General features: G+C 45.5%; 1 protein-coding gene across 3 annotated transcripts in view; it reads left to right on the plus strand.

Annotated features, from left to right (window-relative positions):
• The first annotated feature begins 6,312 nt into the window (after positions 1–6,312).
• Positions 6,313–24,897, plus strand: part of AGO2 (argonaute RISC catalytic component 2) — a 54,998-nt gene continuing 36,413 nt past the window's right edge. The window contains exon 1 of one of the 3 annotated variants that reach the window (XM_062626942.1): positions 6,313–6,597. In XM_062626942.1, the coding sequence (XP_062482926.1) occupies positions 6,567–6,597 (31 nt within the window). In that variant the 5' untranslated portion in view covers positions 6,313–6,566. Of the gene's footprint in view, positions 6,598–20,247; positions 20,420–24,897 lie in introns of those variants that run through there. The other 2 variants (XM_062626940.1, XM_062626941.1) reach the window with 2 other exon arrangements.

Genomic DNA, 24,897 nt, shown 5'->3' on the forward strand with positions numbered 1-24,897 from the left:
GCCTTTGATTTAACTGTTTTGTTAGTGCTTTTTAACCTTCCTAAGGTGATTCTTCCTTTCTTAGCTCTCAAGGTTGCACTTTCTTTTCTTGTTTAAACTGTTCAAATGGTCTATATTTCATTGGCACTGGGATCCAAATTTCTATACAAGCCCGTATCTCCTGCTTTTAGCAGCCACATTCTAAGGAACTTCAGGTCGTTGATCATCATCAACAGGGTAGGGGGTAGGAAGGTTCTGGACAGGCTGGATCAATGGGCTGTGGCAAATGGAATGAGGTTCAACAACACGAAGTGAAGGGTCCTGCACTTGGGGTGCAACCAACCACATGGAATGCTCCAGGCTTGGGGAAGAGGGACTGGAAAGCTGCTTGGTGGAAAAGGACCTGGGGGTGTTGCTGCCTGAACACGAGCAGCTTGTGCCCAGGCAGCCAAGAAGGCTAATGGTATCCTGGCCTGTATCAGCAGTGGTGTGTCCAGCAGGTCCAGGGCAGTGATCATCCTCCTGCACTGGGCACTGGTGAGGCTACACCTTGAATCTTGTATTCAGTTCTGGGCCCCTCACTACAAGAGAGACATTGAGGTGCTGGAGTGGGGCCAGAGGACAATGGAGCTGGTGCAGGGCCTGGAGCACAAGTGTGATGAGGAACGGCTGAGGGACCTGGGGAGTTCAGTCTGGAGAAGAGAAGGCTCAGGGGGGACCTGATAGCTCCCTACAACTGCCTGACAGGAGGATGGAGAGAGGTGGGGTCAGTCTCTTCTCCCAGGTGACAAGCAATAGGACAAGAGCCTCAAGCTGCACCAGGGGAGGTTTAGATTGGAGATTAAGAACAATTTCTTCACTGAGAGGGTGCTCAGGCATGGGAACAGGCCGCCCAGGGCAGTGGTGGAATCACCATCCATGGAAGTGTTCAAAAACCATGTATATAAGACCCTCAGTGTCATGGTTTAGTGGTGGCCTTGGGAGTGCTGGGGTAAAGTTTGGCCCTGATGATCTTAAAGGTCTTCTCCAACTTCGTGGAGTCTGTGATTTTATTATTACAACAAAGAGCAAAACTCTGTTACTACTTAAAACTGTAATAATCAGCGTACATAACATATCCCCAATAGGTGGTGCTGTATCTTTTTCATAGCGTTCGGATCGTTGGTCCTGATCACTCAGAAAACTTCTTTCTGGAGTGAAGTTAACAATGTAATAAAAGAAATACTTTGGGGGGGGGGGGGGGTGTTATAAATAAATATTGCAATTGATTTGGCAAAAGGAATCAAATGTAGCTTTGTAACTTAGTAATCACAGCACTAAAAGGACAAAAAAAATCAGGTTTTGGTCCCTCTGCCAGGCATTAATTTGGATTTAATCAGTAAGTGTAAAATAATGAACGGTCCATGAGGAGGGCACCAGGACCCTCAACGTCTTTGTAACCATGTGAACACATCAGATTACAGAGTGGCGGTCTGCTTCACTTCTGCTCTGATTTTATATGCAAAGCAGAACATGGAATATGTGAGAAGTCTAATGCAGGCACTCTGGGATAACATCATAAAAGCCAGGCCAGTTGAGAGCTGGGAAGTGTGAGCTTAAATCCCCTCTGAGTTAAGAATAAAACATAGCTCTTTCTGCTCTGAGTACAATTTTTTTGCCACTGTACCATTGTTATCAATGACTAAAAGCCATTTATAAACTAGGGGGATTGATTTAGTTTACAAAGGGAAGGATCCTTAGATCAATGTATCTCTTCTCATGAAAAGACGTATCATTTGTCACTAGCCTATTTGTAGATAAAATATTTACCCCAGATTGCCATTGCTGGTATACCTTATTTTAAAAGCTGGTCCTAAGTACTAAACTTTTCTTCCAAAATGGTTAGAAAATGCTCTGTTTTTCCAAAACTGGTAATTCATTCTTTGAGAGATATCAGTTCTGGGAAATATCGGCTTGAAATCCAGCACTTCTGATGGGTATTGTGTCCAACAGTCACTTCTTTCTTTTTTCCTTTAAAGAAACCTGATTTAAATGTTTAAGCAGTTGTTCTTATCCCACTCTATAATTGTTAGTATCACATATAAATAGCATGTATAAAAGAATGCTCTTACAGAGCTTTCAAACCGCTCTTACAACCCAAACCTTTTCAAGAACTGAGGTCATTTTTGGGTGGAATTGCCCACTAAGACATAATCAGGTTTCACTGTGCTCCAAAACTACTACTGTCGGTGACAGAAAGCATTAGAAATAAAGCAAGTGACATGGCCCAAAGTGAGTGTGTGATGGGAGGTGGAGGAGAGCTGGAACTCTCCCCAGTAACACAGAAATGCTGCTAGAAGTGTATAGTAGCATGAAAAAAGCCTGGAAGCACAGCAGGACTTCTACAGGAGAAAACTGGCTTAAATAACCCAGTATTTAACTGATTGTACATGTCTGCAGTCCCGTATAAACCATCATAAGCCCTTTCCCTTATGAAGTTCTAAATCCACAAAAATCAGATTTAAATCAATGCAAGTGCATTGCACTCTAGGATGTTCCAGGTATTAATTGCTGGGTTTGGGATCTCTGTTTTTGCAGAGTGTTTCTGTAATCAATTGCAGAGTATCCTGTGGAGCCTGAATGAAATGGGGGATATGCATTCAGGGTTTTGGGAGACCTCTCCCGATATTTCACCTATCTTCTGTTGCTTGTTAGCTTGTTATTGTCAAACTGATAGCAGAGTACCATCATTCACTTCTTTTCTGCTGCAACTAAGTCAGGTGTCAGATGAAGTTCTATGTGGGTGCATCCCTTCAGCACGTGAGCTTCACTGATTCCTGCTTTCAGGACAGGATTTCACAAGAATGATATAAAAAGGTCGACCCTGCCTGTGTACTCTGCTCTCGTGAGACCTCACCTGGAGTATCGGGTGCAGTTCTGGTGTCCTCAACATAAAAAGGACATGGAACTGTTGAACAAGTCCAGAGGAGGCCACGAGGATGATCAGGGACTGGAGCACCTCCTGTATGAAGACAGGCTGAGGAAGTTGGGGCTGTTCAGCCTGGAGAAGAGAAGGCTGCATGGAGACCTCATAGCAGCCTTCCAGTACCTGAAGGGGGCCTATAGGGACGCTGGGGGAGGGACTGTTCATTAGAGATTGTAGTGATAGGACAAGGGGTAACGGGTTAAAACTTAAACAGGGGAAATTTATATTGGATATAAGGAAGAAGTTCTTTACTGTAAGGGTGGTGAGGCACTGGAATGGGTTGCCCAGGGAAATTGTGAATACTCCATCCCTGGTGGTGTTCAAGGCCAGATTGGACAGAGCCTTGGGTGACATGGTTTAGTGTGAGGTGTCCCTGCCATGGCAGGGGGTTGAAACTGGATGATCTTAAGGTCCTTTCCAACTCAAACCATTCTGTGATTCTAAGGTGAGACAGAATTATTTGTGTTTATATGTCCCACAGTGGGACAATTTGGGGTTTGTCAGAGATGGGCATTTCCCTGGAAGGCTGTGTTAAGCTCATTCCACACGCCTCCAAACACAATCTGATGGAGGTTAGCTCAGTGCTGCCAGTCAGTAACCAAAGTAGTCAAGCGGATTTGTCTAGAACCCTACAGTGTGTATTCATTCTCTCTTGTACAGGCTCTAACAGGCAGGACAGTATGCAGAATGTTAGAGGGAGTTATCTTCCTAATCAGATCAGAAGATTGATTTAAATGTAATATAAAAAAAACAGATGTTGACTCAGGGACTGCGTGGTTTCCTGTCACCTCAGCATTTACTAATATCTAATATAGCAGAAAGGCCAAATTTCCCTCAGATAACTCTCTTCTGGCTTTTTTGGGGGGATTTCTCCACCCCCATTTTCAGCCTCCAGTAAGTTACAGAGCACAGACCAGAAACTGTTGGTGGTTGAGCAAAAATGTTGCCCAACTCCTCAGAGCAAGGGAAACAGCAATCCCATTGCCAGCTCCCTTGCTTCTAATTTTGCTAGAGCTGCTTGGCTTTACTCTAGAACTGAAGCTGACCCATGATTTGGTCCTTTATTTGTTTATAGTTACTGGTAAGTCTTTACTTTCCAGCAACTTGAGGAGCTTGGAATGCAGACAAATCCAAAATCACTCCAGTGGAAACTCTAGTGGTGACAATGGTTTCAGGAACAACTCACTTGAAGTGAAAGCTGAGCTGTTAATAGCAACCCTTGAACATCTACAAGTGTGAGCCAAAGGGAAGAGTAAACATAAACTGATGTAACTGAAACAGGGAGATGCCTCTATATCCCTTCAAATCCCTCCTACACCTGGGTCGGAGCAATCCCAGGTGCAGCTACAGGTTGGGCAGAGAAGAGATTCAGAGCAGCCCTGTGGAGAAGGACTTGGGGGTGTTGGTCAGTGAGAAAATGAACATGAGCCGGCTTCAGTGTGCGCTCGCAGCCCAGAAAGCCAACCGTATCCTGGGCTGCATCAAAAGGAGCGTGACCAGCAGGTCCAGGGAGGTGATCCTGCCCCTCTGCTCTGCTCTTGTGAGACCTCACCTGGAGTATTGTGTGCAGTTCTGGTGTCCTCAACATAAAAAGGACATGGAACTGTTGGAACAAGTCCAGAGGAGGCCACGAGGATGATCAGGGGCTGGAGCACCTCCTGTATGGAGCCAGGCTGAGGAAGTTGGGGCTGTTCAGCCTGGAGAAGAGAAGGCTGCGTGGAGACCTCAGAGCAGCTTCCAGTATCTGAAGAGGGCTTATAAGGATGCTGAGGAGGGACTCTTCATTAGGGACTGTAGTGACAGGACAAGGGGTAATGGGTTAAAACTGAAACAGGGGAAGTTTAGATTGGATATAAGGAAGAAGTTCTTTAAGGGTGGTGAGGCACTGGGATGGGTTGCCCAGGGAAGTTGTGAATGCTCCATCCCTGGTGGTGTTCAAGGCCAGGCTGGACAGAGCCTTGGGTGACATGGTTTGGTGTGAGGTGTCCCTGGCCATGGCAGGGGGGTTGGAACTGAATGATCTTAAGGTCCTTTCCAACCCTAACGATTCTATGATTCTGTGATTCTAAATATGAACTGATGGAGGATATTAATTGATCAATGAACTATACAAGCCATGTTTGCCTCAGCCTTTGGCAGATAACATTTACTGAAGGAATTTAGTTGACTTTGAGGGGGTTTGACTGTTCTGGGATAAGAGAACTGTGTTACTTGTTTCTAAAGGCTTCCACATCCAAATGGAGCAGGTGAATGGAAGTTTGGATCATAGCTGCTGTCCTGTAATCGTGTAGGTAATACCTTCTGGTGGAAGCGACCATCATTAGCTTGCTCTTTGCCTCCTTAGCAGGTTTGATTTTGTTTTCCTATTTCTCCTCCTGAAAGGAAGAGGTGCCAATGAGGAGATTATAAAAGGATGACAGTTCCCACAGGAATCATCCTCTGACATCTCCCGTGTCTCAGTGCATCATACTGATCAATACCTCTTTAGCATTATGGCTAGTTGGTATACCCTGTATATACATACAGACAGAGATTATCTGGTTGTACAACAGCAAGGTACCACACCACAGCTGGGTTTCATAGATACAATGAAAAGTGGATGTGGTGTAGAGGTGTGAGATCCTCACGGTGACTGATCCGAGGTTTTCACAGCAGTGTTGCTTTTTTCTCATAGGGTGAAATAAGAGAACGCATAGAATGCTTTGGGTTGGATGGTACCTTAAAGCTCACCCAGTTCCAACCCCCTGCCATGGGCAGGGACACCCCCCACTAGACCGTGTCAGCCAGGGCCCTATCCAAAATGAAACAACCAAATCTAATTCTCAAGTAAACAGGGCATTGAAGATCAAGCAGTACATGGAAAACTGATCCCATTCCAGCATCCTTTTTAAGCAGGCATAGCTAGGCAAACTGCCTTAAAGGAGAGGTAGCGAGAGCTAGAGGCACACGGTGGTTTCGCAAGGTTTCTGTGGCAGTCTGGCTGCAACATACACTTTTAGTTTGATGTTGCACCTGCCCAAGGCAGAGGCTTGGTTAAAAGAAGCCATGGTTCCCTCTGGTGGGTGACTCCAGGGCCTACAAAGGCTCCTGCTACACATGGCCGGTGTCTGGTTATCCACACTGGCGCGCTGCAGGAGCAAACCCCAACGTGCCCGAGTGCTGGGGCCGTATCCAGGCCGTGGAACCGCTGCCGGGCGGCAGGCGCAGGCGGACCGCAGGCCAGGGCCCCCTCGCCGCGCCGCCCGCTCCGCTTCCCGCCGGCGCGGGGCCCGCGGGCAGGAGGGCGGTGAAGCCGGCGGCGGGCGGAGCGCCCCTGCCCCGTGACCCCGCGGCTCCTCCCTTGTCCCCACCCACCAGCGCCCGCTCCTCAGTGCCGCCGAGTAACCTGGTTCTGCGGCGCCGGGCCGGCCCTGCTCCCGCTGCTCGCTCTTTTTGTTTTTCCCTCCTTTCCCCTTTTCTTTTCCTCCCCTTTCCCTCCCCTTCCTTCTTCTCCTCCCCCTTCCCCCGACAGCGCAGCCGGGGCTCGGGCTCGCCTCCTTCGCCCCCCTTTTCCCTCCCCTCGAGCTGCCGCCGCGGTAGGGACCTGGAGAGAGGCGCCGCCTCCGCCGCCGCACACGGAGACATGTACCCGGGAGCCACCTCCGCCGGACCCGGTGAGGCTTCGGCCGCTTTCCCTTCCCTCCTCGGGGCTTCCCCCCCTTCTCCCCGAGCGCTTTGCTCCTTCCCTTTCGAGAGGCGGCGGGGTTTGCGCTCGGCGGCCGTTTGTGTGTGGTGTGAGGAGCGGGGACCCTTGGCGCACGAGGCGTCTGTCAGCGCGGGCGTGAGCCCCCTCAGCGGCCACCTCTGCCCCTCTGTCCCCTTCCCTCCAGCGAGCGAGGCGCCGAGGGCCGGCGGTGTGGGGGGAGAAGGACCCTTAGAGATCCCCCCCCTTGTCCCCTCCCCGTGCTCGGGCCTGGCTGAGGCCGCGGCCGGCCGCGCTCGCCGGGGAAGGAGGGGTCAGGCCACCGCCGCCGCCTCGGGAGGGCGGTGAGCGGAGCCTGCGTGTCCGGAGGCCCCTTTTAGGGGAGGGTCGCCTTCCCCTGCCCTCCTCTCCCCTCCCTCTGCCGCGGCGGGAGGCTGGCCCCGGCCTGAGGGCGAGTGGGGCTGTGAGGGGGCCGAGGCGGGGGGGGGCTGCGCCCTTTGCCCGCCGGGGGGTTCCCTCACGGGGCTCTGGGAGCCGCTGCTGGGCCGGCAGGAGACGGCGGAGATCCCCCCCGCCCCGGCCCGCATGGTCCGTCCCCGGGGTGTCCCCTCGGCTGTGCGCTACGTGCTGCCTGCCCCAGGCCAGCGCTCGCTGTTCTGCCAGCTCAGCCTCCTGCTGGCAGCGCGGAGCGGACCGGGGTCTCCATTTCCTCCCTCGCACATCCTCGTAGCGGCGGCATCCTCCGGGGACAGCCTGCGATAGGCGTCTCAGGGCGCGCACAAGTTCAGGCCGCTGTGGCTGTGTTCGCCAGCGAGTGCGCTGTGCCCGTGTGTGGTGGTTAGGTGTAGGTAAACCGCGTTTAGGTGGAGGTAAAGCCGTAATCCAGATGGCGGGTAGGGTTGGAAGAGGTTATGAGCTTCCTTAGATGTCTTCAGGCTCTGTCGGGTACTGAAATCTGTGAGCAGAGGACAAGAAGAAAGGTTACCAACTCATTCAGGGACATCTAACATTATTTAGGGAGACTGTAGAGTTTGTGAGGTGTTTGTTCCATTCGGTGTTAGGCTGTTACTGTGGTGAGAATTCCTGTGCAGGATCTATGATGTTTGGGTGACTGATACCTAGTTTTCTTCTCGAAAAGTTTCAAACGAAGTGGAACTTTGTTTTATATTACTGTTCTCAACAGTTTTGCGTGAAATCTTTCACCTTAGCGGGGTAATCTATCAAAGAATAGTGTAGTGAAATGCAGGACCTGTAACTGAGATGTCTTTTACTGCTTGTTACAAATGTTCCTACTGTAAGGGCATTCCTATCTTAAGATCTTAGGTGTTGGCTTCTTCTCCGATTGAAGAATCGAGACAGACAATCAGGATTATTGCTTTCTTCTTAGAGTGCAGCTCCTCTGGTTTTTCCTTTCCTCCTTTTCTTTCTACAGTGCCCGAAGACTTTAGACACACCAGGAAGATAGGTCTGTGCAGCTCTGTATCCAGAACAATGTTCGCGACTTTCCTCTCGTGTGTAACATCATGTGCACATTTCAGCACTAATAAGTGGGTATCACTATCGATGTAATCATTTGGTGGCTTCTAGAGCCAGGCTTTCTTGCTCAGGTACAGGTATACTTTGAGTTTGCAGGTACTCACAGTGCTCAGATTATGCTGTTGTTGCTGAGGCTGTGATGTTCCCCTCCTGTCGGTACATCTGTGTTGAAACTGTGCATAAGGAGGCAAATAACTGAAAATATCACCAGTGCATGTGCTGAGAGTGGGTTGATGTGTGGGAGTCTCTTTATCTGCTTTTATTTGCTCTGTACCTGACCCTGCCACTGTCCCTTTCACTTGGAATGATCTTACACACCCACCAGCGTTGGTTGCTGCTGTTTACCATTGGGGGCCCGTGTTCAATGTGTAAGGGTATTTTCCTCTTACTGGAACAACTCTCTTAACCTCGGGCTCTTGATAGAACAACCACTATACTGACACGGAATCCTATATTACTGCATGTTAGTGGTGTGTGTCTCAGCCTCCTGGTATTATTCTCTTCCCTCCAGCCAAGCTCATCTTCCGTCTTGTTTACTTCCTAGTTTATCTCTGTGGCTCAGCCCTTTCCCCCTGCGCAGAGCTGGGCAGTGACGGTGCCTGTTCTGGGGTATGAGCTGCAAGTTGTTCTCTACATCATGAGGCTTTCTGTTTCCTTCCTGTGAAATCATCCATAGACAGCCTTAGCTCAGTGGCTTCTAGCAGTCCAGACAGCTTCCTGTTCCACCAAATTTGAGTAGTGTATTTTAAGGGAGCTGGCCTGTATTGTGAACCAGTCTGGAAACAGTATGCTTAGTGCCCTTGTATAAGGCTACGTGTGCCTGTGAGCTGCCAGTGCAAGTTCCCTTCCATATGTGAATCTGATACCTATAAAATCAAAGTGTGCTGGAATCCTGCTCAGAGGAGGGAGCAAGAAGTGTGATTTACAGCCATTCACTGAGCTCCAGCTGCCGTGAAAGCACAAGTTCTCAGCCTCTACATGTCTGTCAGCACATCCTCGACACTGTGTAAATGCTCCATTCATATCTCGTCCAACTTCGATCTTGCCGCCGCTTGCTTCTCTGCACGTTGCTGCTGCATAGAAGCTACTTTGCTCTTCCAGCTCCTGTTGCCAAACTGGACACAGCAGCCAGCCCCGCTGTGAGGGTGCCTGTGGTGGTGGCCTCCTGCCAGTGTAATCGCTCAATTTGCCGCAGGGTTTGCTATTTTCATCTTCATTCTTTTTTCTGGACACAGTAGAAAGCAAGTTAGGAGGCTGTATCTGACTAAGTTCAGAAGATTGCTGCTGAGCGTGGAAACTTTGTTCTAACATGCTGTTGTTACACTGGGAGTAAGAGCTTATTTCATACAAAAGGGGACATCCTGGAATCACTGGGTTTGCGGTTAGAAAACCTATGTTCCTTGCTCCCTTTTCCCAAACACTCTTTGAGTTCTTGACTTGGCGTTGAATTAGCTGAAACATTACATACATGTGCTTTAGTTTTGCCTTCAAGACACTGAAAAGTAATCTGAAAATGATATTCTTTAATTAAGAAATTAGATACTGCTACGTTTTGTTACACGTTTTTGTAGAAAGGCAGAAAATGTCAAAGGAATGTAATAAAAATCCTGTCACTTTAAAGCATTGATTAACACTTGTCTAAACTTCTATAACTTGCGCTGCTTGGTGTTCATGTAGTTACAGATTCTGAATTTGGCTGCTATAGGTTCTCTTTTCATCCTATGAAAGGATATTTGATTTATGTCTGCTGCTCAAGGTCTTGGTTTATTGTAGAAGCAGCAGTTGTCTGAAGAAGAGTGTCTTTGTGAAGGGCGTTACAGCTTTGCATGTAAAATAGAACCTTTTTGTAGCGCAAGAAATGATTTTGAGCCCTCTATCAAACTAGTGAAATTGAGGTTATTTTCTCACTTGTCATTTAGTTGGAAATTACTTCTTTAGAATTGTTAATAGGCTGTTGTAACTTTTGAGTCTCTCGTTTTTCAGCATGTGTACTTGTTTTTAACTCCCATATATTGAAGGTATGTGATGGGTGGATGCTGATTCTCTTTAGGACTCCCTAGTCCTAAAACATGGTGCCATGAAGGGTGTGCTCATGCCTTACTTGGGGTAGTAGAAATGGCATCCTGTGGCCTTACGGAATTTAACTTCACCAGCATCCTCTTAGCTTACACACCAGTAGCAGCAAGAACTCCTGTGTGCCTGTCAAGGGTCTGTCTTTCTTCTGTTAGAAAGCTTTCTTGTATTCTTTCGGGAATGGTTCCGAACCTGCTCTTACTGTGCCAGCTCTGCAGGTATCACAGAGCTGCCCAGTTTCTTTGCCTTAATTTTAGACAGCAGATTGTGTTGAAATTCATTGTAAGCTGCCACACATAGAAGTGGAAATGAGAACTTAATGTACAGCTTCAGCTCTCTTTGGTTTTGCCTGAGAATTTTCCCTTAGATTTGAATTGGATTTGGCAACATTACAACCTACAAAAAACAGTGTTAATTTTTTCCTGTGTGTTGCTGTTGTGGCCAGTGTATTTTCCTAAGGAAGAGAAAGATTGTGTATTGTTTCAGTTAGCTGTGTAGGCTTAAAGTAGCTTAAAGATGAGATAGTCATTTGATGAAAAGATAATTGATGTTGTCATTCGTGTGAGCCAAACTTTCTCCTTTGCTTCCTGAAGTGTATTATTTGCTATCTGAAAAGTCAAACTTTGTTTTTCAGCAGTGATTCTCTCACTGGCTGCATTTACATGGGATTTTGTACACTTAGTTTTCCCTTGTCTTGAAGTTACTCACTTTGGCAGGATCGTCATGTACTCATACATACTCAGTGGTGTGTTGTAATGGATATAGAAAGAGTACAGAGGAACAGCCAAACCTCCCTGACTTCCAGGGAAGTACAACTTTGACAGCTTGTACACCCTCTTCTGCACTGCTGTCACCCCACTCTTCCTGTGTTTCACAGAGGGAAAGGGAGTTCAGTGCTTTAACTCTGTGAGAGAAGATGTCTTAGATTAACATGGTCTGCTCTTAGAATCACAGACTGGTTTGGGTTGGAAAGGACCTTAAGCTCATCCAGATCTAATCCTCCTGCCATGAGCAGGGATGCCTCACACTAAACCATGTCACCCAAGGCTCTGTCCAGCCTGGCCTTGAGCACTGACAGGGATGGAGCATTCACCCCTTCTTTGAGCAACCTGTGCCAGCGCCTCACCACCCTCACAGTAAAGAACTTCTTCCTTATCTCTAACCTGAACTCCCCTTGTTTCAGTTTGAACCCATCACTCTTTGTCCTGTTGCTATGGTCCCTTATGAAGAGCCCCTCTCCAGGATCCTTGTAGCCCCCTTCAGATACCGGAAGACTGCTCTGAGGTCTCCGCTTTTCTCATCCAGGCTGAACAGCCCCAACTTTCTTCTACCCACTTAGAACAGTATGGGAGGGAAAGAGTTTTCTGTTCAAAGAAACAACCCTTCTAAATACTTCTGGCCTTCCAGAAACTGCAGGCATCAGGTTGATGAACGCAGTGAACTTCTAACTGCTGAATTGGCTTTACGAACATACACAGTTCGGACTAATTAGGAACTTTACATGCCTAATGAAAGTGTGTTTTGTGTTGGCTGAGCATGTGCTGACAACAGCTGTACGAAACTTGTAAGACTTGTCACAGTTTTATTGTATATTGCCTCATTTCATGTTTTACCAGAATACTTGTGCGTATTTTTAGTGCTGGAATTTCTAATACTCAGCCTACCATAAAATATCGCTACATTTGAAAATGAAGAAAAGTCCACCTCCAGTATCTTATTTTTGGTAAGTTGCGAAGTAGGAAAAAAATAGCTGGTGGAAAGTATTACGTAGCTTTAACTGTAGTGACTGTGGGTAGGGATCTGTTCCATGCATTGTCCAATTACTTTGCTTTAGTGTCGTGCATCCTTTCTGATGTACACACAAAAGCAGCCCTCTAGAATGTGAAGTATCTCCTGTCCTATTGACTAGGGAAGTGCAGAGATTTCCAGCTCAGTGCAGGGGCTTTTTGATTTCTTTCCACACTTACTGTAATACCCGGAGTTGAACTTAAACATTTCTTTATATGCTTTATACTGTCAAACTTGGCAAAAGCAAAAGACATCATCCCCAGATACACTAGGCAAGGCCAGTCTTCCCTCCTGTCTTACCCCAGAGTAGTAATTTGTTAGTACACAGTTCTCTTTGGTAGCCATTTCTAGGAAATAGTGCTTCAAAGAGACTTTAGTACTGTCCAGGAAGTGGGTTTTTAAATCCTCAGACTGAGATAATGCCCGTAGTTTTGTATGCTCATGACTGCTTTAATAGGTCTTTAACTGTGTTTAGTGAGCACTATAGGTTAGTGCAACTCTTTTTAACTTTTCCATTTTAATTTATTTTGCTTTTACTATTCCTTTTGTTCCAGAGTAAACTTAATGCTGTTAAAGAAAAGGTTTCAGTGTGAGCGTTATTTCATCTCTTTCTCTGGTTTCTCTTTGCATTTTCTATTAGGGAAAAACTCTTTTCCTAAATACCCTTTTTTACAGCATTGCCTCAGTTGTGGAGCTGTGTGGTACCTGGTGACAGGCTTTCTACAAAGGGTAGCTTTTCAACTGTATGACCTCAAAAACCTGGACACAGCCAAGGTAGAAGCAAAGCAGTGATTTAGATGGGGAAGTACTGTTGATAATGAAATAACCAAATCAGTCCAAAGCTTGCTTTGATGTTTTTCCCTCTTGCTGCCATCAGTGATGTGTTTTGAATTAGGTTCTCATTGAGCTCTCCACAGTGCTGCCAGATTCTGTTCGTATTTGGGTTGTGAAACAGGTTTTATTTTTTAGTCACAGATACATTAAGAGTAGTTCTTTCTCTCCTGTTGTAATGTGTCCTCTTTTGTTTTTCGCCAGTGCTGCTCAGTTGTGTCTTATCTTTGTTGTAGGTTTTAATCATGGAATGATTTGTGTTGGAAGGGACCTTAAAGCTCATCCAGTTCCAACCTCACCACTCTCACAGGGAAGAACTTCTGCCTAAGATCTCATCTCACTCTGTCCTCTGTCAGTTTAAAGCCATTCCCCCTTGTTCTATCACTACATGCTCTCATAATAAGTCCCTCTGAAGGCAAAGAATGAAAGGGACTTGTTTACCCAACACTGCACAAGGCAGCCTCCCACACTAATGCCTGCATGACCATGTCTCTCTGCAGCCAGGCTGCATTAGGCTGCTTCAGGATGAACGTGAAACTACACGCTGACACATGGACAGCTTTGAAATCTGCTTTCAGCAAAGGAGAGTTTTATTTTTCAGTTACCTACTTAATGAAGGTTGAATGGAGAGGGACTTTTCCTAAGAGCAGGTAGTGGTAGGACAAGGGAGAATGGCTTTAAACTGAAAAAGGGGATTAGGTATTAGGAAGAAATCCTTCCCTGTGAGGGTGCTGAGGCACTGGCACAGGGTGCCCAGAGAAGCTGTGGCTGCCCCGTCCCTGACAGTGCTCAAGGCCAGGTTGGATTTGGCTTGGAGCAACCTGGTCCAGTGGAAGATGCCCCTGCCTGTGGCAGGGGGTTGGAACTGGATGAGCTTTAAGGTCCCTTCCGCCCCAAACCATTCTGTGGTTCATACCCCCTCCTATTTAGTTTTAGCTGCTTTGCTTCTCTGCAGGAATGCTCATGGTAACACAGGTTTGGGGATCATAGAGCAGACTGAACAGCTGCGTGAAGGCAGGACTTCTCTTTCTGTGCTAGTTCTGTCTTACACCAGCTTAAGTTGTATGTGGGCTTATTACTGCTTGAAGTGAAGTTGTTATGGCCTGGGTCCCACTGTTAATATATGCCATGATAGCTCTGGAGTCGTGAAAGCCTCTGTCTTTGAAAGAAGTGTTAAAATATTTAACTTCTCAGTTAATACAGAATCACTACATACATCTGCACTGTTTTGAGCTCCACATGGCTTTCCAAACAGCTTTTCTGGCAACAACCTGATTGCATTCCCTTGTACAAGTCGCTTTATAATCAGAAGGTGGAGAATATGCTTAATGTTAACTGTTTCACCTGCGGGAAGCGTTAAATCACATAGCACATAGTTCCACCAAACACGTATAAATCGAAACACGTATTTAAACAATACATGAATTTTATGTATCACTGTGTCTCATTCCAACCTGTGTCAGGGTGTGACTGAAGCAAAGGGACTGCAGAGCAAAAATGAAGTCTTTAGTCGTTTGTGGAATCAGCTAATTTCAGCAGGTGTAAAGACAGGCTGAGAACATTGGGGCTGGAGAAGAGAAGCTGCGTGGAGACCTCAGAGCAGCTTTCAGTGTCTGAAGGGAGCCTACAGGGATACTGGAGAGGAGCACTTCATCAGGGGCTGTGGCGACAGGACAAGGGGTGATGAGTTCAAAGTGAAAAAGGGAAGTTCGGGTATATATATATATGTGTGTGTGTGTATATATATGGCAGAAGTTCTTTACTGTGAGGGTGGTGAGTTGCTGGCCCAGGTTGCCCAAAGAAGCTGTGGCTGCCCCATCCCTGGCAGTGTTCAAGGCCAGGCTGGACAAGGCTTGGAGCAAGCTGCTGTAGTGGAAGGTGTCCCTGCCAGTGGCAGGGAGTTGAAACTGGATGAGCTTTAAAGTCCTTTCCAGCCCAAACCATTCTACATTTTGTTGTTGTCCTGGGGAGCTTGGAAATGCATCTTCGAAACTCTCCTGGTTTTACAGCGCAGATCTGCATCCAGGTGGTCAAGTTGATGATTTCTTATGTAGTCTAGAGAAAAAGAAAGTTGTAATGCTTTTCTGGGCACCCTTGGCAGGCTGTGTTAAATACTGTGGGTGGCTCTGTTCGAGCTGCTAATGTCACAGTTTGGAGCTTTAGAGCTTTTTGTCTTCGTGGTGCTTTTTTGTGTGTTCTTAGTTCAGTCATGAAACCTATGGTAGAGCTTATTAATGTGAGAAAATAATGAAATTTAAATGGTAATTTAGTAGTAGGAAGTGTGTGTGGATGTGCTAATGTAGATTTATTTTAAATAAGCCAATTTTAGAAGAATTCCCAAGAGGGGAGGTTTCACTGGCTTAGCTAGATCAATCTAAAAATTGTTTGAAGTTAAACTTGTCATGTAGATGAATAAGGCTTTAAAAGATAATTATTACTGGGGCCTTATTATATACCTTCTGAAACTTGTTTAGCCAGTGTTTACTATTAAAGGACAGACATCTATTCATGCAGAGGGTAAATTCCTATCTAAATGTTGCTGGGTTCTTGGCTTCGCTTCTCCTTTGATACTGAACTTACTCCATTGTCCTTTCATACGACTTGTGGTTTGCAGTGAATGCTCCCTTTCTGCTGGTTTTTATCACTCTCTCTTGGTTGTGTTCTCTTGCCCATCACACTCCATCGTTTCTGTAATCATCATCATGCGGAGGACGAGACTTTGGGAGGCCAGGAGGTTTTTAGCTGTTGGTGAAAGGGAAGGTTTCTCAAGCAAGAATGTGTGTTACCTTCAGCTCTTTCTGACTTGATAATTTCTGTGGAGAAACCTAATGACAGACATAGTTTAAAAAGAAAACCCCCAAAACCACCAACCTTTCAAACCACAAGCAAATAAAATGAAGAGTGAAACCCAAGGTCGGGTAGGAATGACAGTGCAGGAGAACGAAGGTCTTGGTGAATCAGAACAATTCTGTTTGGGAAGAGCATTTAATGAAGGAATGCTTAGGAATAATTCACATGGGTTCAGAATGTTTGCATAAGGGTGTGTTGTTTAAAAGTGAAAGCTTCATTCAGAAGGAGGAAGCTTCCCACCAGGGCAAGGAAGTGAAGCTTTATTGTTTGGGTCTCGCTATGTGATGAGAATACAGCAATGGTGGTGCTTTCCTAATTGTTTCTGACTTGCAAATCCCCTTTAATGTAAAATTACAGTGGAGGTTTAGGCCTCTGTAGGAAACTTATCTGTGCCTTTTCTCTTCAAACTTACCTTTCACAGAATCATTAGAGTAATGCACAGCCCAAAGAAGGGAATTTCCAGGACAAGGTGTGACATGGAGTAGGTTTCTGATAGGAGACAACTACCCAGAGAAAAAAATCAGTGGGGATTTGGACCTCTGTAATAAGATGCCATTATTTGCAGCCTCCTCCCATGTTGTTGCTCTCACTTCTGTGGGGGCACAGTGCAACATCTGAGTTTTGGTTTGTATCAACTAATAAGAGGACTTAAGTTCTCTACAAGAAGCAGGTGGAGGAAAAAAACCCCAGCTGTAATAGGAAAACCCCAGTTCTCCCAGGGGAGTTGTGCTGAAAGCCTCCACTCCCATCGTATCCCAGTTATTCCATGATTACGAACCTGCATTTTACCCCTCTTTTCAGTGATGCTGCAAACCACAGCCTTTCTCTTGAAAGGGCATTAGATGCTATTGAATCTCCTGCATGTTGGAGATGCTCCTCCAGCTGCTCTCGCTATCTAAAATGATAAAATAAAGCATAACCTCAGCTCTTAACTGTGACTGTTTTGAATCTAAGCCATGGAACGGTCATGTTTTTGTAGATTAATCCAGTGTGGGTATGGGAAAAGATTTCTTTTTCAAGGAGATCATGACTGAGTTACAGCTCAGCCCTTGAGTTTTGGAAATAAGAAAACATTTTAGGTATGAAAACAATTTTATTTTTAGATTTTTCCATAAAAGTACTCCTAGCCAAAGCCTGTGGGGTAGAAATGTGCTCACAAAGGTACAGCACAAAATACAGCCATCCTAGCTTCTTGCTTTACTAAGCTGAGGCCAAATAATTTCTGTGTTTCATTGCATTGTGTATAATGTGCCTACCACAGGAAACATGGATTTGAGGCCTCTGTGGTACCAGCTTCTAGCACACTAGAAAGACAGACCAGTGGCACGGAGTAAAGCCCAAGCCATTAGACCTTGTTAAGCTTGGTGGAGCTTGTGTGCATGTGGGCAAGGATATCTCTAATCATAGAGAAGGCCAGAGGAGAGGCATGGGATGGAGTGGCAAGGGATCTGGAAGGAGAAGGAGGGGAAGGAAAAAGTGTTGGCAGGGTGGTTGTGCTGATCAACAGCTCTGGTTCAGGTGATTTAATCATAGAATCACAGAATAGTTTGGGTTGGAAAGGACCTTAAGATCATCCAGTTCCAGCCCCCTGCCATGGGCAGGGACACCTCACACTAAACCATGTCACCCAAGGCTCTGTCCAGCCTCGCCTTGAGCACTGCCAGGGATGGAGCATTTCCACTTCTTTGGGCAGCCTGTTCCAGTGCCTCACCATCCTCACAGTAAAGAACTTCTTCCTTATCTCCAGTCTGAACTTCCCCTGTTTCAGTTTGAACCCATCACCTCTTGTCCTGCAACTACAGTCCCTAATGAAGAGTCCCTCCCCAGCATCCCTATAGGCCCCCTTCAGATACTGGAAGGCTGCTCTGAGGTCTCCACGGAGCCTTCTCTTCTCCAGGCTGAACAGCCCCAACTTTCTCAGCCTGTCTCCATACAGGAGGTGCTCCAGTCCCCTGATCATCCTCGTGGCCTCCTCTGGACTTGCTCCAACAGTTCCATGTCCTTATGTTAAGGACACCATCTATCTAATTTATCCAGTGTGTCTGCTTGTGAGCTGTTACAGAGACCACTCCTCACTATTCCTAATGGGGGAAGAGGAAAATCTGTGAAGCATGGAGACCTCAAGGTATAGAGATGTCGCAGGTGTACAGTCCGATGCTGTAGTTTGATGTTGGTTTGTGCTTTCAGAAAGTGTTGAAATACTTAATTAATGCAGGAGATTTGGGCATAAGTACCCCTCACTGAGCTCAGTTCTGCAGCTGGCATAGACTGAAATGAGTGCTCTCCTTGGGACTGAATGCAAGCACGTGTTCGACTGATACACCAAGCAGTTTGGAAATCCCAGTCTGTGTATAAAAAGTAAATATTACTGGCAGAGTCAATGCTGACGTATAAAGAACTCGTGGTTTACCAGCCTTGTAATGTCTTAAACAGGAAATAATTAAAACCAAAAGACAGTGGAGGTGGGTTATACTGTTTCCTATATTACTTACGCAGTTCCAAGTGTCAGCTAATCAGAAGGAGGGGGAGCCAAGTTTCTTTCCTTACCAAAATGTAACATTTCAGCAAACAAGGGGTAAGGGAAGGGTAATGTGGGATGATGAATACAGAATTTCTGGTTGTACCTTCTTAGGGGAGAAGCAGCAATGTAGAGAGGAATAAGTGCTAGTGGGTGGGGTTTTCTTCGCTTAGAAGATGTGTATATGCACTCCATAGGCCTTTTGGAGTGGCAGGGAACAGATTGTATAGAATGGAGGCATTACTCCTGGCGAATGAAGACATTACTATTGTAGTCTTTATTTCAAATTGCCAGAAAAGGCATCTGGAATTAGTTCAACATCATGAATCATTCTGGTTAAGTGTGATAAATAGCACTAAGAACGTTCTCCATTTCCCCCTTCTTCGAGTAGAGGTTTGCCTGAAGATGGGAGTTTCTTTGTAGTTCTAATTCAACTGGGTTGATGACTTGTGGGTAAGCCAGAAGCATCCCCTCCATTGTTTGCATGAGGCTTACTATTTGGATGACTTAATTCACCACTGCAGTTTGTAATTAAAAGCTTTTGTCTGCATCCCTTAAGAAGGATTTCAGTTGTACTTTGCAGTTCTGAGTGTAGGGATCAGTTAAGCCACCCGGCTTGCTACGAGTGGGCATAGATGTGCTCTTCCACCCCTCATTCTGCTTGCAGGTGGCCGGTAGAATGGGGAGAACCAGTGTGTTAGTATTCAAAACCTTGGAGGATCGCTCTGAAGATGTAGGCCACAGGGAGAATGTACTGACACTTGGTGCCTTTTGCTAGTTGATGTTGTCCAGAAGAAGCCTGTGGGCTAGAAAGAACAATTCTGTATTTATTCCCTGCTGCTTTCTGCTGGAGCATTGATCTCTTCCTCTTTGGTTTTCTGGTATTTTGTTCTTAGTCTTTCACATATTCTTATTTGAAACAGGGTCATAATGTACAAAGCAAGATACATTTATGTCTTCTTTCTCCTTTTCATCTCTTGACTGCAACACCTGCTCACACCATTGGTGTCTGGGAGTCATTCTGGTCTCTGTGGATCATACCACCTCTGGCACTATGAAAGAGATCATGTCTCTTATTTTGCAGAGATCAAAAAGTAACCAAGATAACCAAGAGTGCTGTAGATCTGTAACTGATCATTTGTTCCAGGCAAAATAATCATACACTGGTTTGGGTTGGAAGGGACCCTTAAAGCTCACCTAGGTCTAACCCCCAACAGGCAGGGACATCTTCCACTAGATAAACGGGTTGACTTGAGAATTAACATTGCTTGAATTCTTTTGCAGTAAGTGACAATTAGTCAATAAAAACCATGTCTAGATTGGGTCTGCTGAATGTAATAAGATTACAGTTTGAAGCAGGGCTGTTTATCTAACACTGACTCCTTGGTAAAGTATTTGGTTTCATGCTTCAGCACTAAGAAGCAATCTGGTACAGTGGGATCCCTAAAACATCTGAGTCGTCGTATATGGGACTTCAAATATGACCAAATATGAGGACTGCTCCCTTATTTTTGATCATCAGTGTTGAAGCAGCCCTAGCTCTGATAGCCCACCTTGGTATATGCAGTGTGCTGTGGGTAGAATGTGTGGAGGCTGCTCCCTGAGAGACCAGGAGACCCTTCAGAGAGGGGCTGCATCCAAAATTATGTGAAAGGCGTCATATTTGAATCCTTGACAATACGTGGGCACAGTTTATATATGGTCAGAGTGAGAGAAAATAACAGAAATGGAACATACGCAGAAAAAATTGGGAATGCAAGAAAATAGTTCCTGTGATGGTGGTGAGGCACTGGCACAGGGTGCCCAGAGAAGCTGTGGCTGCCCCATCCTTGGCAGTGTTCAAGGCCAGGTTGGATGGGGCTTGGAGCAAGCTGCTCTAGTGGAGGGTGTCTCTGCCCGTGGCAGGGGTTTAGAACTGGATGAGCTTTAAGGTCCTTCCCAACCCAAACCAGTCTGGGGTTCTATAATTGTCTTTAAGGGTTGGCTTCCAAGTTTAGAGACCTGGGATGAGCAGGTGCTTGAGAGAGTGCAGGAGCAGACTGAATGTGATGGGGAGCAGAGACTCCCCCCATGCCCAAGTGATCTAACTGTTGATAGCATTTTAGGGGCCATTCTAGGAAAATAACAATTTACCTGTGGGGTGATACATGTGGTCTCATGCATGAAGTTGGTACAAATCCAGCTTGCAGGCATAGAGGTAAGCAAGGAATAAGTGAGCTTGAGCTTTAAGAAAAGGAAATGGTAATCTGCAGGTCCAGTGATCCCGGTGGATGGATATGAGTGACAACCTAAATGCACATGCTGGAGCATGCATAGGTGTGTACAGCTGGAGGTGCAACCTGTTTCAAAGCAGAAATGAGGCTCTGGACAAATAAAGCATCATTAACAGTGCTACCTGTTTACTTTGCTACCAAGTTAAAAGAGAAGCAACCCTGAAATTGATTTTTGATGTGTCCAGTGACCATTTTGCTGTACAACTTCACTGTAGTGCAGGGAGTCCAGCACGTGGTTAGTGAGTTGTCCTGAGTAGTCTTAGATATATATACTTCCTTTGCATAAAAAAGGTAAGAATTGTTTTTCCCATTTGCTCGTCACCTGTTTCTATTCCTTCCAATTGCTTCTCAGGTTATTTACTGGGCTCTACCAAGTATTGTTTTCCTAGAGGCTGCATTGTTAGCAGAACACATCATTAAATCTGACACAGTTGAGTAAAGAACCTTCAGCAGTTGATGTCTAAGATAATGCTGGAACAGGCATTAGATGTAACCGAAGTTCTGCTTACATCAGTTCTGCTTCCCTCCGGTGCTTTCCTCATGGTTTGCTGAGTTTTTGGGGATAACCAGCAAGTCTGCTACCTTTATTTGTTGTGCATCATCTAATTCAGCAGTGTGTAGCTTGACTGAAGAGCTTTCAGCTTCCATACTCTAAAACATGCGTAATGAGCAGCTGAGACAGATGTAGAGGTTCCATATATATATAGAGAGAGAGAGAGAGGGAGAGAGAGAGAGAGACTCCTCTACCCCCATAATATCAGGAGCCTAGGAGCTGCAGCTTTAAGTCTTCCTTATCTCCTAGAGAACACTACCAGCCTTTCTCCTATCTTGCTCTAACGGTTCTTAACAGAAAGCCAGTGTGAAAGTTGAACTTCTTTATGAAACCCAGCCTGAAGACAGCCCAGAGATGTGGGTTTCTTTTGGTTTTGTGTTGGGTTTTTGGGGGGTGTCCTGGGTTCAGCAGTAGCAGTCATGTTTTTTTTCCTTTGTGGTAGTTGGTTTGTCTGGTTAGGTCCTAAAAAGAAAAGGCTCAACTCCCTGTACTCCTTTTCTTGCTGTGATAACATATATATGTAAATAAAATACTTAAATTCTGTGAAGATCCTGTCAATGATTCATATTGGATGTTTCCCACATTCTTTTTGAATTCCTTCTATTATTTGTATTTGAATAGCTCTTTGTGGAGATCCTGTTTCCTGCAGCATGGGGTATCCCTTCTCCAAGTCTCCCATCCTCCCACTTCAACTTGCAGTCCCAAAAGGGGCCATTACCCACTTACAAGCCCAGTGACAGGCCACTGAGGTGGCTATGGGGAAGGAGACCATGGCATGCCAGGAGGGGCTAAGAGTCAGGTTTGTTTTGAAGAGAACACTGATCTTCTGGTTGTCTGCAGCTACCAAAGGGGAAGCTATGGAGAAGACAGAGCCAGACATGTGGCAGGTGCACCAGAACAGGGCAACGGGCAGAAGCTGGAACTTCCCAGTTGAGTAAAAGGCAAACTTACTTTGCTACAGGGATGATCAAACACTGGAACAGGTTAAGAAATGTTGCGGAAATTGTGTCCTTGAAGATACTCCAAACTTGACTGGAGAAGCCAACCAGGTCCCTGCCTACGATATTCTATGCTGATGGTACTGAGCACCTCTGCAGCAGCTCCTGGAAAGCCCTTTCCAACAGACGTGTCTGTTCATTTGCCAGTCTTGATTGCTCTTAACTTGATCATGATGAGTGTGTTTGTCATTTTCTTTGCTTCCTGCAGTTCTGGAGGCAAAATAGCTGATCGCTGGTTGAGGGCAAGTTACTAAACCCCATTTTTCCTATGGGGCAATACCTCCTTTCTGTGTCTGTGTGCTGTAGCTGCCAACGAGTATGCACAATGGTTGGTGCTGTCTGCAAGGCTGGGGCTGGCAAAGCAAGGTAGATCACATCAAGTGCTGCAGAACTGAGTTACATATTGAATTGCATTGACGTTCTGGATGCAAACATGAAATTTGGCCTTTTCTTCAGTACTTGGGTATCAAGTCATCAGAGTACCTAGAATACTTTGAAATGCACATCTGTTACTGCACAGCAATATCTGAAAACACTTGTAGTGATGTTCCAGAAGAGCTGCCCTGTTGTCTGATACCAGAAACCTTACCTGAAAGTGGAGCTTCCAAATAAGGTTTCCTTCCTTCTTTCCTTCCTTCACCTTAGTTTCATTTAAAGACTATAGTTTTAGAAGAATGGTTTTAGAGACACATCCTATTGACCAACATAGGTTGCATTAGCCCAGTGCTAAAATATACCTTCAGTTGTGAAAGCATCACCTGATTATTAAATATGCGTTAGGACTTGCCGCACAGGGAAACTTAGTGATATAATTACGCTGGTATAATTATGCTCAGATGATTTCCTGTATCAACAAGCCCTTAGATGCAACTAGTTTGGCCCCTTATTTAGTAACTCATTGGGCCTCTGACTGCACATGAAAATTGCATAATTCTTTGCTAAAGGAAAATGTCCATGTGCAGGTTTAGTGCTGACTGGCAATGCTGCTGGGTGCCGAGCAGAGCAGCAGGTAAGCTATAAGAAATGATGGGGAACAAAGGACGAAAGAAATCATAGACTCATAGAATAGTTAGGGTTGGAAAGGGCCTTAAGATCATCCAGTTCCAACCCCCTGCCATGGGCAGGGACACCTCACACTAAACAACGTCACCCAAGGCTCTGTCCAGCCTGGCCTTGACCACCGCCAGGGATGGAGCATTTCCACTTCTTTGGGCAACCTGTTCCAGTGCCTCACCACCCTCACAATAAAGAACTTCCCCTGTTTCAGTTTGAACCCATCACCCCTTGTCCTATTGCTATGGTCCCTAATGAAGAGTCCCTCTCCACCATCCTTGAATCACAGGGTTTTAAGATTGATAACTCTGAATGTTTAGTTTATGTAAATCGGATGGATTTACATATATATGGATGGATATAATAGAAAGTCTGTTTTTTTATGATAAAAGTAAGCCTTAAGACAGTATACTGGCACCTCCTTGCTCAATACCCAGCTTACCTTAATGCACACCTTTAAAATGGAGCTCCTGGTGATCCCAGTCAACATATCAAGGCTGAAACATTTTCATAATTCAGGTTACCATCTAGCAAATGGGTGAGAAGCTTCTGATATCTACCATTTGGGTGTTCTGGTATATGAGTCTTCATGCTTTAATTCATTCTTCCCTTGACAGAGCTTTAAAATCCAGGTACGCATTTTCCAATGCTTTGAAACACTCTCTCTGTGAAAGCATCATCCATGTTCGTGAAGGGAGCCTTTGAAAAATGGGAATGGAGCAAATAACGTGTGTTGGGGTATGAAGTTTGGCAGGTTTCCTTGGGCAGGGCATCACTCCAAGCTCCAGTGTCCTGCAGTATCCTCTGTAGCACTCCTCGCCATGCTGTAAAACCTTCATAGTAGGAACCTTGGTGCTAAGAGAAGCGTTCTTACATCTGTATGTCTTCTGTCACATTTAAAAGTGAGTGATGGGTGTTATGCAGTGCTTGAACAAGAAGTTGGGGCAGCTCAATCACTTTGAACACAGCAGTTGTGTTTTATGATTGAGACTCATGCTTTTTTCTTTGATAAGAAAGACTAATAACGCTCTATCCTCTCCACACCAAATTCAGTATTTTGTGACCCTACACTTCATGGTTGGGTGCTATAATACTTCTTACACAAGATAGTTTGATTTTACATTCTTAATTTGATGCAGTAGTCCAAAAAGTGAGTTCAGATCAATAGCAGTAATACTTAGGTTTTCCTCTTGAAGTTCAATTCACATCCCTCAGTTCTGTAGCTAACACATACGTGTCTGTTTTATGCGGCAGAAATATAGGTTGACTGCTTATCGGGTCAGTGCTGCTTCTTAATAAACAGCACTTATCTCTTTGAAACAACACCCTGCCCTAAATAAGTTTGTCTGGGGAGTTGAGCCAGAAATAGCTTCTTGGTTTTTATTGGATGGTAAAAAAGAAATCATTGGAAAAGAAGATACTTAACATGAAACTAGACGGTGGTGGTTGTCATGCATTCGGAACAGCATGGATCTTGGGGTTTTCTCTCCCTCACATGTACAGGTTGAAAGACTCCGTGATCACATCTTTCCCCAGGAGTCTGCTGTTCCCAGCATTTCTTGTTACTCTCAAAAGTGAATATATGCCCTCATTTGTATTTAGTTTGTCACTAAACTCCAGTGGAGGAATGTAATCATGCTGTTGAGCAACATGTGTTCGTGTTGATCCCTGAATGCAGATAGATACAGATACTGCAGATAGATGCAGATATTTACAGATAGAGGAGCTTCATTGCACCCCTGTGAGAAGTAATAATCAATCCCATTTTAATATATAGAGAGGAGGACTTGTTGCTTAA

The sequence above is a fragment of the Pezoporus occidentalis genome, unplaced genomic scaffold (assembly GCF_034315485.1).
Source record: "Pezoporus occidentalis ecotype Australia unplaced genomic scaffold, CSIRO_AGI_Poc_V1 ctg3, whole genome shotgun sequence".
In the NCBI taxonomy this organism is placed as follows: Eukaryota; Metazoa; Chordata; class Aves; order Psittaciformes; family Psittacidae; genus Pezoporus; species Pezoporus occidentalis.